Source organism: Nelumbo nucifera, chromosome 1, assembly GCF_055504915.1.
Source record: "Nelumbo nucifera cultivar China Antique chromosome 1, China Antique-T2T, whole genome shotgun sequence".
NCBI classification, from domain to species: domain Eukaryota; kingdom Viridiplantae; phylum Streptophyta; class Magnoliopsida; order Proteales; family Nelumbonaceae; genus Nelumbo; species Nelumbo nucifera.
Genome location: NC_142649.1, coordinates 190,429,370 through 190,444,449, shown reverse-complemented (window position 1 = coordinate 190,444,449; position 15,080 = coordinate 190,429,370). Strand labels below are relative to the sequence as shown.

Sequence of the window (15,080 nt, the reverse complement as noted above, 5' to 3'; positions counted from 1 at the left end):
GAAACTAACATAACCGAAACTACGTCGGCTGAAATCCCCAAGAAGAGAGCCCGTGATACAGTTAATCCCACGTGCCTGTGGCATTACCGACTTGGCCACATCGGTGTTGACCGAATCACAAGGTTGGTAAAGGATGGTCCTTTGGATTTTCTAACTGTAGAAGATCTTCCCACCTGTGAGCCTTGCCTACAAGGCAAGATGACAAAACGACCATTTAACGGTAAGCCTGAAAGATGTACAGGCACACTTGACCTAATACATACTGATGTATGTGGTCCCCTGAGTGTTAGGACACGGAATCAACACGTGTATTTCATCACCTTAACAGATGATTTTGCACGATATGGTTACGTGTACCTAATGAGACACAAGTCTGAATCTTTTGAAAAGTTCAAAGAGTTCAGACAAGAGGTCGAGAAACAGTTAGGGAGAGAAATTAAAGACCTTCGATCAGATCGAGGTGGCGAGTATCTCTCTGACGAATTCAGGGACTACTTAAAGGACAATGGGATAGTATCACAATTAGCTCCTCCTGCTACACCACAACTCAACGGTGTTTCAGAGAGGAGGAATAGGACCTTATTGGATATGGTCCGGTCGCTTCTCATACACTCAGAGTTACCCACATCCTTTTGGGGTTACGCATTAGAGACTGCGATTTACGTGCTGAATCGGGTTCCAACCAAATCGGTTCCGAATACTCCATATGAACTTTGGACCGGAAAGAAACCAAGTGTCAAACACTTGAAGATTTGGGGTTGTCCAACGCACGTTAAAAGAACGAATGCAGACAGGTTGGAATCCAAGACCAGTCGTTGCCTATTTGTAGGCTACCCAAAAGGCTCTGTAGGTTACCTATTCTATGACCCAAGTGAGCAGAAAGTGTTCTACAGTCGAAATGCACAATTCTTGGAAACCGATTACATCCTGGACACCCATCGTCAGGAAGTTGTTCTTGATGAGGAGAGCTTAGGAGCAGTGGGAGATGTCCCACAAGTTCAAGGTAGTGACCAACCTAGAAGATCCACTCGGGTATCCAGGCCACCAGTCCGTTATGGTTATGACCAGGATAGTTACCTGGTGGAAACCTTGACTAGTGAGGAGGATCCCGTGACTTACGCGGAAGCTATGTTGGACATAGATTCCCAGAAGTGGGTGGAGGCCATGAGAGCAGAGATGGACTCAATGGAAACCAATGGAGTCTGGACTCTAGTAGATCCGCCCTCCGGGGTAAAAGCAATCGGTTGCAAATGGATTTACAAGAGGAAGAAGGACCCCGATGGTAGGGTTGAGACCTTCAAAGCTCGTCTGGTGGCGAAAGGGTACACTCAGAAAGAGGGCATCGATTATGAGGAAACCTTTTCGCCTGTGGCCATGCTTAAATCCATTAGGATCCTGCTAGCTGTAGCAGCATACCATGATTATGAGATTTGGCAGATGGATATCAAAACTGCATTCCTGAATGGAGATCTTACTGAAGATATCTATATGCAGCAGCCACAAGGCTTCATTGCTATAGGTCAGGAAAACATGGTATGTAAACTTAACAGATCCATTTATGGACTTAAGCAAGTTTCTAGAAGTTGGAACATTCATTTTGACTCTGTTGTCAAATCGTTTGATTTCGAGCAGAATCCGGATGAACCCTGTGTCTATAGGAAGTACAGTGGAGATAAGGTTACTTTCTTGGTTCTGTATGTAGATGACATTCTACTCATTGGGAATGATGTAGGAATGTTGACTACGGTGAAAGTATGGCTTTCATAGCAATTCTCCATGAAAGATCTTGGAGAAGCCTCCTATATACTGGGTCTTCGACTTTATAGAGATAGATCGAAGCGGATAATAGGATTATCCCAATCTGCTTATATTAACAAAATAGTCAAAAGATATAGCATGGAAAACTCCAAGAAAGGAAATGTTCCTTTCAGGCACAGAGTCACTCTCTCCAAGAAGATGTCTCCCAAGACTTCTGAGGAGATTGATGGCATGAAAGACGTTCCCTATGCCTTTGCCGTAGGGAGCATCATGTATGTCATGCTATGCACTCGTCCTGACATTGCTCAGGCAGTGAGTGTAGTAAGTAGATTTCAAGCCAATCCAGGGTAGGAGCACTGAACTGCTGTGATAGAAAGTCTAGTATTCGACAGTAGCTCACTACAGATCCAAGGGTATACAGATGCCGATTTCTAGTCGGATCCAGATGATAGAAAGTCTACATCTGGATATGTTTTCACGATAGGATCGTGTGCTGTTTGCTGGAAAAGCAGCAAACAGGGGTCCATTGCAGACTCCACGACTGAGGCCGAGTACATTGCCGCAAGTGAGGCTGCCAAAGAAGCCGTGTGGATGAAGAAGTTCGTTCACGAGTTGGGAGTAGTTCCGTCCAGCACATCACCCATCCCATTGTTGTGTGACAACAATGGAGCCATTGCTCAGGCTAAGGAGCCACGAGCCCACTCGAAGTCGAAGCACATCGAGAGGAAGTACCACGTACTGCGGGAGATTGTTGGTAGAGGGGATGTCCTGATTCAGAAGGTAGCGTCAGCGAAAAATGTAGCAGACCCATTGATGAAGCCACTATCACAGAAAGTGTTTGAGAAACACGTGAAAAGCATGGGACTCCGGCTTGTACCTGATTGGACCTAAGTGCAAGTGGGAGGATCTACACATAGAAAGTGTGTGCAGATGACATTGTTGTAGCAAGTGATACGCCAAAGAGATGCAACAGCTTAAATCTTTCTTGGGCAATGAGTTTGAGATTAAAGAATTGGAGGATCTTCAATACTTGTACAAATTTAAGTTACAAGATCCAATAAAGATATCTTTATTTCACAAAGTATATCTTAGGTCTCCTTAAGGAGATGAGGAACTTGTGACCCAAGCATGTTGAAACTCCTATTATGCAAAATCGTCATTTGGGGAACTAAAATGGATAACTACTTGTAGATGCAAATAGATATCATCACCTAGTTGAGAAATTGTTTCACTCACTCAAGACTAGAGCCAGATATTGCATATGTAGTCAATATTGTGAAGGGATGAGAGATCCATCATATGGATGGCCGAACCCTATAGGAAGGTTAGGCAAAATTTCAAAAATTTCTCTCTCCCATCTGGGAATTGCATTCCCTATTTTAGAAAACTGAATTTTCAATGATCAATCTTGAATCAAACCGGACCAGATCAAACACTGCCCGGCAAGAGAGGACCTCTCCCTTGGCTGCAAGGAACAGTGCTGCACTCTCTACTCACATGGATCCAGGGAATTAAAACCTTTTGCAAACATTTTGAAACCATAATATATATGTATATCTCTATATAAATATATTTTGCAAAAACAAATTTCAACAGTTGATATCAACTGCCGGCAGTTTAGGTTTCCATCAGAGAGAGTGCATCCCTGATCATTCACTTTGTCCGACAAAGGGGTTGATCCTATCACTATGATCACCCACTTAGATGAATTCTCGGACTGTCCCAACATACCCAGGTTTTGACCCCCTCACTATGATCCTTTGTCCGACAAAGGATCTTACTGATTGGCATATCAAAGATAGCCCGATCCGACACCTAGTGCAGTACCATAATCGAGTCTAGGGGTCAGGTGTAACATTCCAGTTTTTCCCATATATCTCTAAGGTCCAGGGCAGTACTGGAATTTTGGTTCGGTTTAGGGTTTCTAGAAAACCCACACTACATGTACCTCAAGTCTCACCCTGGTAGCTGAGACAAGCCACCCCAACCAACTTGGCAGTACATCAGTGTCATCCTTGACAGGATAAATCTCCTCAAATTTATCCAACGGCTGTGAAGATTCTAAACTAACACGAGTCTCATAAGTGTCTAGTTTAAGGGTATTGCACAAAAACACACCACAATGACATGAATCGATTATGTATTTTATTCATTTACAATAAATGTCAAAAGATACATCAATTTGATTTGAGCTAAGGGCATAACTATCTAACATATTGTTAGTCAATTCATGCATGCCCCTAGGACTATATGCATGGAAGCAACAAATAGAATCCTAAGTTACTTGAAATCATCACCAAGGTCTGTGACCCAAGCACCCTAGAATAAACACCTTCAAAACTCCCAACACTATAATGAAATCATATCTTAAAACATAACATACATATAGCCCTATACATTTCACCACCTAGCCACCTCCCATCCACCCGTGCAATATTCAAAGAGCAACTATATGAAGGACCCAAAGGAAATACAGATTATGTCCTAACCTAAAGAAAATCTGGATAAAAAAATATTATTAGCACTTGCATACTAATGCAACCCAATTGACAAATCAAAGTCATCAACACAAAGACACATGTCACCTCTTTTAGGTCATGCTACATACCATCACTAGCGGCTCCAAAATCAGGTCCATTCTTGGCATACATGACATCAACCAAATCCTTGGCATACCTGTTTCAAAAAACATGGAAAAAATCAAGCTGCAATACTGAAGCATCCATTTCAAAAAATAGTTGGTTCTCTTACGTAAGATTAGGATCCGGATGGCCATGGCCAAAATCTTCTAATGGCACTCCATTAGCAATTGAATCCTATATTTTGTACAGCAATGGTCAATAATTTCATCAATGGCTTTAGTTTAATTACTTCAAATATATTTGGGAAGGTGTTAGCATACTGGATTGGCTCCTAGCCCATCCACAAAGATAGGTTTTGCATAGGCACCAGTAACTGCATGCATTGCATCAAATATAAACCTGAAAAAATGATCCAAATGAATATATAATCTAGAATATAATATGAATGACATCCATTACAACACATTGAAAAATCCTACAAATTTGACTTGGAAATGATATTAAACAGTGTGTACAACAATAATTGGGAAGTTGTATATATATAGGACAGTGCAATACTCTTTTAGAACTCTATTGTTTCTAACTCATACTATTGAATATTTGAATTCCTTTGAAGAAATAGGCTGCATCACCACCAGGTGAAGTTAGAAATGAGCAAGTGTTAGCTGGGGCATCTTCTAAAAGCAAAGTTTGCCCTTCTAAACAAGTGTGGGCAAAGAATATGGCCCTGAAAATTAACCATACATGAGGAGGTATACATCACTACGAAAGGAGAAAGTTAAGGAGGTAAGAAGCTACCACTACACATGAATGCCAATTCCACCCCAGATTCAGTGAACCTGTCAGAAAGGGAACTAAAATACCATAGACTGCATCTAATCTAAACCAAAGTAGAAGCCAGATGAGTTGCAAGCATAGGAATGATAACATTAGAAATTAATACACTTGTAGGAATTCAAGGCAGATAAGACTGAGATGATCTTGGCTGTGTGCAAAAAAAGCAACTACATCAGTGGACTGAATTTAGTGCAAACAATTAACTCTAAAAGAACAAGGGTAAGACTAGAAAAGATGGCATATCTCACAAAACAAGAAAAAGATTTCTAACAACTCATGAGCTCAAAAGAGATATGGCCCTACACAGTGGCTTGAGGGACCATATTTCTGGTAGTTATCCCCAACGTTTCATGTAGGATTTCCTTGAGTTGGGAAATATTCCATTGTGCACCATGTAAGAGGAAATAACAAAAGCTCTCCCTGTGTTAAGTCCTTAAGTTTGCTGGATTAGGAGCAGGTTATTAAGATACTCCCAGACACAGCTTAAAAAAATAATAATAAAGAAGAAAAAGGGCTTTCTTATAAGCCCAGTCAGTCCTATTGGTGGGCTGAAACATTTTAGTAAAGAAAGGGGCCTACAGTCTAGTTTAGTGAATAACAGGCCCCAAGTTAATTGGTCTTGTTTGTAATGCAATAAGCATTTTATGAGCCTGCAGTAAAGCCCATTTAATGGAACAACAGGCCCTAAAAGATTAATCTATATTAATTAATTTCTTGTCAGGTGTCCCACTTATTTATAAGGAGATGCCACTTGTCCTATTCTAACAAGAGAGTTATTTTCCCTCCTTTAACCACTTGAAGTGGAGGTGGAGGGGGGGGACACATATCACCCTAGGGGAGAGAGTTATTTTCCCTCCTCTAACCACTTTAAGTGGGGGCGCACATGTCACCCTAGGGGAGAGTTATTTTCCCTCCTTTAACTACTTTAAGTGGGGGGACACATGTCATCCTAGGGGAGAGAGTTTTCTTCTCCCTCCTTAACCCACTTTAAGTGGGGGGACACTTGTCACCTTAGGAAGGAAGAGTTTTATTTTCCCTCCTTAACCCATTTTAAGTGGGGTGACACTTGGCACTCTAAGAAGAGAGGAGTGGGGAATACTTAATCACCTCCCTCCTCTATATAAACCCCTCTCTTACACGGAGAAGGGGCTAATGCCACTTTGTTGGCTAATTCTACTCAATTGATAGAATTTACATCAACAAGAGACAAACTAAAGGAGAAAGAAGAGAAGGTTGTGGTGTGGAAGAAAAGGGAAAAGAGGAGAAAGAAGAAGGTAGGGATTGCAGTATTCCCCCTCCATCTCTTCATTATGATTCTCCTACAACTTCCTTTATTAGACTTATGTCTTTCCTTATACTCCTTTCACACTTTCCTTCTTTGTTATTATTTTCCTTTTTTTTTCTTCTCCTTGTTTCATTTTAATCATATGTGAGGGAGACAACCATCTATAGCCTTGTTCATGAAACTTGGCTGATTATGGTTCCTCACAACCTATGAACCTATGTGTGAGGGGGAAAACCATCTACAACCTTGTTCATGAAACTTGGTTGATTAGGGTTTCTCACACCATGATAATGCACATAACCACAATTTAAAGGCCATCTGTAACCTTATTGATGAAATATGACTATTTATGATACCTATTTACTTGTTATGTATAAAAAATTTGTTTATTTATTTGTTGGTGTTTCTCTCAACAAAGAGGGAATATATATACTAGAATTTTCAAAAGGAAAATTCTGTATAAAAATGTTACTTGGTTTAGTCTATTCATTTGTACTTCTGAATCAAAATCAAAGGGTTTTCTCTGCCCCTAGCAAAGATGTAATTAAGGGTGTTAGACAGTTGTATGCCCTTAGCTCCAATCAGAATGATGTACATTATGAATTTATTGTAAATGAATAAAGTACATATTTGATTCATGTTCCTGTGGTGTGTTTCTGTGTAATACCCTTAAACTGGACACTTATGAGACTCGTGTTAGTTTAGAATGTTCACAGCCGTTGGATAAGTCTGGGGAGATTTATCCTGCCAAGGCTGACACTGGTGTGCTGCCAAATGTTGGGGTGGCCTGTCTCAACTGCCAGGGTGAGACCCAAGGCACATGCAATGTAGGATTAACTGAATCTTTGAACCGGACCAGATTTTCAGTATTGCTCTGGACCTTGGAGATTGATGGGCAAAACTGAAAAGTTACACCTGACCCCTAGACTCGATTATGATACTGCACTAGGTGTCGGATTGGGCTGTCTTTGATATGCCAATCAGTGAGATCCTTAGCAGGGGTCAAAACCTGGGTATGTTGGGACAGTCCGAGAATTCATTTGAGTGGGTGATCATAGTGATAGGATCAGCCCCTTTGTCGGACAAAGGTAATGATCGGGGATGCACTCTCTCTGATGGAAACCAAGACTGCCGGCAGCCGATTTCAATCGTTGAGATTTGTTTTGCAAAATATATTTTATATGAGATATAAAAGTATATATATATTATGGTTTCCAAACGTTTGCAAAAAGGTTTTAATTCCCGGGATCAATGTGATTAGAGAGTGCAGCACTGTTCCTTGCAGCCGAGGGAGAGGTCCTCTCTTGTTGGGCAGTGTTTGATCGTTGTGGGCTGAGAGGTTAAGTGTAAGACCATTGAGGGTAATGCCTGATGGGCTAATCTTGCATCTGCCCACAGTCCCTGGGTGTTACAAGGTGGCTTGGCCCAGGGACCACTTAGGGTAAGTGTTGGGCACATAGAGCCCATGTGATGGGTTTCAGGGGGTGCACTATCCATAACAGTGTATTCGGCCAGGCCTTGTAACAAAGGCTGGGCTGAACCCATGTGGTTGATGTGTAGATCAATGTTTGGGTCCCACGCCATACAATGAAGCCCAACTAGGCAGCAGTTTGGAAGGCTAAGTGAGCACATAACCTTATTGGGCCAAAAGCCCATTTCGAACTGGGCTGATTTGATCAGTTAAATAAGGGGCAAATTCTGGGATTGGATTAGCAGATAGGATAGGGTAAGACCCTATCCACTCAGAGAGTCCAGATCTAAATGTGATTCAGATATGGAAACCTCCTAATGAGATTAGGAGAAGGTTGATCTAATCTGCAGATAAGATAAGGGTTTACCCTTATCACTTAAAGGGAATTCTGATCCAAATATGATTTGGATCAACAACTCCTAAGGGGATTAGGAGCTGATCCCTTTAAAGTTATAAAAGGAGGAGGGAGCAGCAGCCTTTAGTAGATATACATTCACATCCTCTTCAGAGCTGAAATCACAGAAGGAAGAATTCAGCAACCCTGCGAAATTCTTTCTTGCCGCCTCCTTCCTGCCGCCGCCTCACCTGCCAGTTCGATCTCTAGTTAAGTGGGAGAAATCAAGCTCTGCTCACGTGCCGTCCTGCTAATTCTTGCGAAGGATTAGGTTCTTGGGAAGAACACTACTGATTCTGCTCCATCCTGCACTACGCCATCTTCAGTGGGAGCAATCTTTGGATCATTCCTTGGGCGTGAACACCTTCGTTGGGAGATATTATTTCTCCGTATCAGGTATATCCCTCTCCTACTATTTTGTTCAGATCTGGTTCGGTTTATGGTTCAAGATTGATCATTGAAAAATATAATTTTTCTAAAATAAGGAATACGATTCCCAGTAGGATGGAGAAAAATTTTTGAAATTCGCCCATTCTATTCCGCAAGATTCGGGCATCCATACGATGGATTTCTCATCCCTTCAAAGGAAACATCTACATGATTTCCAGAATGGGGACTTACTCAAATAACAAAACAACCCAATTATTAGTTTAATTGGGTAAATTATGTTATGTGAGAAATTATACTAAAAAAATTTCCACTAACACCCTAGAAGAGGATTGGACAACTTTGACATTATGTGAAGTTCAACAAGCTCTAAAACTCTTGAAGAAAAGTTAACTGATTATGATTTTTTTTTGCCTCGTGCAACAACTTGATTCCTACTGCACAAAACTAGTGAACTAGGTCATGATGCTTACAATAAAAATCTATCTAAAGGTGTTATGCATAACATCAGTGTTTTAAAAGGCATAGGAGGCATACGCTTGGAGGTGTGCCTCCAGGCGAGGCACCCCCAACACCTTGAGGCGTATGCCAGAGGTGTTGACACCTCTGAGGCGTACACCTCAGGTGCAAGAGGCGTATACCTCATACGTTTTTTTCATGAGGTGTGCTAGAGGCATATGCCTCATGCGCACTTCATGTAGAAAGACAAAAAAAAGTAAGAAAAAAAAAGGAAAGGAATGGAAAGAAAAAGGAAAGGAGAAAAAAGAAAGAAAGAGAAAATCTCAACTAGTGTTATACATCTTCATTTTTCTTAATATAAAATATTTTTATTAAAAATAAAGAAAAATGAGATTTTTCATCCTCTTCTTCCTCCTCTCCCCCCTCCTCTTAAGGAGGCTTACACCTCTTACATTCTGAACTACGCTTCACGCCTCTAGGTAGTGGAACGCCTCGTGTCACGCCTCCACATTACATTGCATAATATGTAGAGGTATAAAGAAACTGGTTTAATTCATTTGCCCCCAATGTAAAAGTGTGAATAATGACTGCACTAAATGACCATGTAATGTATAATAACAGAAGAAATAAATAACATAATGTAAGCTCTAAATCACAAGATCTAATCAGAAGAAAAATGAAGAGCATAGGAAGACAGCCTCAAAAAATTTGTTGGGAAAAAAGAAGTACCTCTCCCTGTAATACATATTTCTAAAATGTCCAGATAATTAGAAAATAAACAAAATAAGAAAACCAAAGTGATAACTACAAGCTTCCTGAACTATTTAAGAATGTGAAATAGTTTTACCATAAGATTTTAAGATGCAAAATGCTACCTGAAATCTGATCGACAGAGAAGACCTCTAATAAGCTGAAAATCAAACACATTCTGCACATGGCGAATTACATACAACTACTAAGAAAAATGAAACAGGAGGAGGCATTTAGTTATTGGAAAGAAATGTGGTTCTCATGAAATACCTCCATTAGTTCCAAATAGTCAGAAACTGGGTCGATTACTTCCACACTGAAGTTTCCATACGCTGTAACCCCTAAACAACATAGATCAACATCTGGAATTTCTGCCATTTTAATTTCAGAAATCTGCATATGGAAATTGACAATTAAAATTTAACAGGAAAAGATGTTGAATTATAAAGGTGAAAAGACAAGGCAAAAAGGCAATAGTGTTCACTGAAAGTGGAGTGGTATGCCATTAATTGAAACATGAAATCTAATATACCAATTTGATGCAGAATATAGTGTGCCAGGGTAAAAGAAAAAACAAGTAAATCAAGGCTAATTAACTTGGTTTACCGAGGTCAAGAGGCAACCATAGTAGCATAGCACCCAGAAGAAACTGGAATTCCATGTTCAGCTTTTGGAAGTAGTCACTAGTTAATCAGGTTAAAGTCATTTTAGCCATTCAATCAAAAATGTCATCCACCCAAAACAAGCTAGAGAAATATTTAGAACACCAACCAAATATAAGCCAAAAGGGACAGCTTTATTAGATACATCTGCTTCAGGTTGAAAACCAATTGACTGAACTCCTTTCCGTCCCATATCATCTAGGTTACCTAAATTTAAAGCCTAAATGATCAATTTGATTAGAAAACCCGCTTTCAACCCCAAACTATTTTAGTCAGTAACAATGCTTGGGATGTTATTGTAGTGGGGAAAAATACTAATCTCCTTGAGGCAGAGATGAGGACCTAAAATCTACTGCATATAATCAAAACTTTGTCAGAATTCTATCCCAGGTATTGGAGCTCCCCACAATAAACTGTTCTTGTCACTCATTCCCTTTGCTAAAGAATCTGCAATGTTATAGTTTAATAGAAGAATTGCATGTAAGAAAATTTTTAGCAACCAAGGCAAGAGTTTTATATTAATAAAAATTTTTAAGAGATTAAAGGGAAAAGAACAAGAGGCAGAGCCTTTTTCATTTTTGTAGAGAAGATGGGCCGAATGGCCCATAGATTGTTTATTCTTTCTTGTTTTTTTTTTTTTTATGTTTCTTTTCTGTAATGGGCCTTATTCTGGGCCCATCCTGTCAATATTAAGTTCTTTGTAAATTCTTGCCCAACTAAGGGCCTCCTTGTAATTATTCAAATATATCTAAATAAAATAGTGTTAGGGTGCTGAGAGAGGGTAAGTTTGAAACTCTCTTCTCAGACCCTCATTGCTAAACTCTCAGCTCTCCTCTCTTCAGTTTTCTCATGGTATCAGAGCATACCTGAACTTCAATATCCTAGGGCTGGAAGCTTAACTCGTGTTGCCTGATTCTTGGAGGTCATTGGAAGTGCCCAAGACTCGAATCTCTTGGAGAAGTTGTTCGGTGGCCAGGAAGAATCAGAGAAAAGAAAAAAGGGGAAGGGGAACAGCTCAGTTCTGGTTTGAAACTCGAAACTGTAAGTTGTGCTCAGATTTCTGGGTTCAGTTTTCTTCTGGTTGTTCCGTATTGCTTTCGAATGTGTTTGGACTGTTGAAGTGTACGAAAACTCTGGTTGTTCTGTACTACCTTCGGCTGCCATTGAATCTGGTTTAACCCATTTCACTCCTTCTTGGACTGTTAAAACTTCCGAAACATCCTTGTAACAAGGCTGTGGAATGTTACTTATACTTGATTGTTTTGGGGGGGCTATACGAACTGTTCTTGAGGCCTGTTTTTTCTTTTTGACAGTGGGGTTGTCTCTATTGCCCACACTGTGTTTGTAAAAAGGGCTATTTCAGCAATATCAAGTGGTATTTACCTTGAAGTCCAGATTTGAAAAGGTACTTCGGCTGAGTGCCTAGAAGTTTTTGTTTACTTCTTGAAGGCTGAACTCAGTGTGTTGCCTTCTTGTGGTCGGCTGAACTCAGTGTGTTGCCTTCTTGTGGTCGGCTGAACTCTGTTATTGCTTGTCCTTATTCAGTATATTTGTAGAAGTCATCTGAAATCATATTTGGAGTGTTTACATGATGTACTCCTCAGAGTTTGAAAACAAAAGTGGTGCTGAATATGGACTGGTTCAAGGGATTCCAAGTGATTCCTTATTGACTGTGACCACAGTTAAACTAGATGGAACTAATTATCTGGCATGGTCACAATCAATAAAGATTCATGTATGTAGTAGAGGAAAGTGGGGGTTCATTTCCGGGAGTAAGAAGGCTCCCCCAGAAGATGATCCATCCTACGAGAAGTGGATGCAAGAAAATTACAGTGTCATTGGGTGGCTTGTGAACTCAACGCAGCCACAAATTAGTCAACACTACCTATGGATGAATTCAGCAAAAGAAATTTGGGACAGTGTTGCAGAAACCTATTCCCAAAAACTCAATGTGGCCTGGGCATATAAATTGAGAAGTGATGTAAAGAATTTAACGCAAGGGGAGAAACCTCTTACTGTATATTTCTCAACCCTGAAGTCCCTATGGCAAGAGATTGACCTAATAGAAGCTGTAACTTGGGACACCACCAATGATGCAGAGACCTACAAAAAATTGGTTGAAAGGAACAGGGTATTTGAGTTCTTAACTGGACTAAACCCAGAATATGATATCACAAAACAAAATATTCTTTCCAAGGAGTGTGTCTCTTTGTCACAAGCTTATGCATTGGTGAGTAGGGAAGAGAGTAGAAGGGCTGTCCAGGTTCAAGGGGCTGATATTAATGATCACTTTGCTAATATGGGGATTAAACCTAAAGGGAATGTTGGAACTTCTGGTGGCACAGGAAAGAAAGAAGTTATATGTGAGTACTGCAAGAAGCTGAAGCACACCAAAGACAAGTGCTGGAAGTTACATCCTAATCTTGTTCCCATTCGGTTTCAGAAAAAACATGATAGTAAAAGATCAGGAAATGCAAATGTTGCTGCCGGGCCAGATAGTGAAGAGATGTCTGATTCTGCACAGTTGGCAGCCATGAGAGTAGAATATGAAAAGTTTGGGAAGATGATCAGTCAGCTGAGTGATGTAACCTCTCCTTCCAACCCTTCAGGAAATTCTACTGCTTCAGCATTTGCTCATTCAGGTATAAGGGCTTCTGCCAATCATGCTACCACTTCAGGTAATCTCAAGATCCCTTGGATTATTGACTTAGGTGCTTCTGACCATATGACCAATCTGTCTACCTTGTTTGTTTCATATGACTTACTTCCTGGACATGATAAAATCACTTTAGCTGATGGTTCACTTGCCCCTATCTCTGGTAAGGGAACCATCAAGGCTACGGATTCCTTGTTCCTACCTTCTGCTCTCCATGTACCTAAACTAAATACAAATCTGTTGTCTGTGAGTAGTTTAACCAAGTCACTAAACTGTTGTGTATTGTGTAACCTTTTTTCCTTCCTACTGTGTTTTTCAGGATCTAGAGTCTCAGAAGGTGATTGGGAGTGGCCATGAGGCGAACGGAATATACCTGCTTGATACTCCGGGACAATGCACTGATCATCTTGGGAATGTTGCTCTCGAATTTGTCTCTTCAGAGTCTGTTAGTCGGATTATGTTGTGTCATTGTCGTTTTGGTCATCTATCTTTTCCTGCCTTGAGTCATCTATTCCCTGAACTGTTTAAGGGAATTAGTTTGTCCAGTCTTCATTGTGAGTCTTGTGAATTGTCAAAGCATTGTAGAAACAGTTTTCCTTTGAGCAATAAAAGATCTTCTGTTCCTTTTAATATTGTGCATTCTGATGTGTGGGGACCTTACCACTTACCCTCCATGGGTGGCTACAAATATTTTATCTTGTTTATTGATGATTTTTCTCGGTTCACTTGGATATTCCTGATGAAATCCCGTGATGATGTTCCAAGACTTGTAAAACAATTCCATGAATTTGTTCTAACCCAATTTGATACCAGGATTAAAATCTTCAGATCGGACAATGCAAAAGAATACTTTGAGAAAAACCTATCCTGCTATCTTTCTGACATGGGGGTTATTCACCAAAGCTCATGTGCTAGGACCACAGAACAGAATGGGGTTGCTGAGTGGAAAAATAGGCATATTGTTGAAGTTGCAAGAAGTATCTTATTTGCCTCACATGTTCCTACCAGGTTTTGGGGTGATGTTGTTCTTACTGCTACCTACCTTATAAACTGTATGCCATCCAGGGTTTTGGGGTTTAAGTCTCCCTTCACTCTTCTTCATCCGGACAAGGACCTTTTTCCTGTTCCTATTCGTGTCTTTGGCTGCACCTGTTATGTTCATGTTCCAAGTGTCCAAAGGCATAAATTTGAACCCAAAGCTCAAAAGTGTATCTTCCTTGGTTATTCCCCCACACAGAAGGGTTATTGTTGTTTTGATCCAAAGTCTGGCAATCGGTATGTCTCAATGGATGTCACCTTTGATGAGCTTTCCCCCTTTTATGGTTTCTCTCCAGAAGGACATTGTCCAGGGGGAGGATTTGTCACAGGTGTTTGCTCTTCCTCTTCCTGTCCCTATTGAGTCTCTTGATGTGTCTGCCTCTCCTTCAAATGCATCAAGGGTGGATCAGTCGTTCCATTCTCCTTGTCCCAGTACTCTACCTCCTCGTCCTATCCTCAATCCCAAGGTGTATCAAAGGCAAAGATCCAGAAATGTGCAGGTTGTTTCTCCTACAACACATGAGCCTCATACACTTCCAGTCACAGAAGAGACAACAGGTACTATTTCAGCACCTTTGGATTCATCCTTCCCTGACCTTGATATTCCCATAGCTGTTAGAAAAGGAAAACGGAAGTGCACTGCATAGTGCATTTCAAAGCACCTTTCTTACAGTTTGCTTTCACCTTCATACTTTGTTTATCTCTCTTCTGTTGCTTCTCACCCTATTCCCAGGTCCGTGTTAGAAGCTCTTAAGATTCCAAAATGGAGGGATGCTATGAGATCTGAAATCGATGCCTTAC

General features: G+C 40.5%; 1 protein-coding gene across 1 annotated transcript in view; it reads right to left on the bottom strand.

Moving 5' to 3' along the window:
- LOC104596231 (phosphoglucomutase, chloroplastic-like) overlaps positions 1 to 15,080 on the bottom strand; it is an 80,110-nt gene that overhangs the window by 24,536 nt on the left and 40,494 nt on the right. The window contains exons 9-13 of the mRNA XM_010257305.3: positions 10,194 to 10,316; positions 10,049 to 10,101; positions 4,661 to 4,739; positions 4,510 to 4,574; positions 4,367 to 4,434 (exon numbers count right to left, since the gene is read on the bottom strand). Of these exons, the coding sequence (XP_010255607.1) occupies positions 4,367 to 4,434; positions 4,510 to 4,574; positions 4,661 to 4,739; positions 10,049 to 10,101; positions 10,194 to 10,316 (388 nt within the window). The remainder of the gene's footprint in view (positions 1 to 4,366; positions 4,435 to 4,509; positions 4,575 to 4,660; positions 4,740 to 10,048; positions 10,102 to 10,193; positions 10,317 to 15,080) is intronic.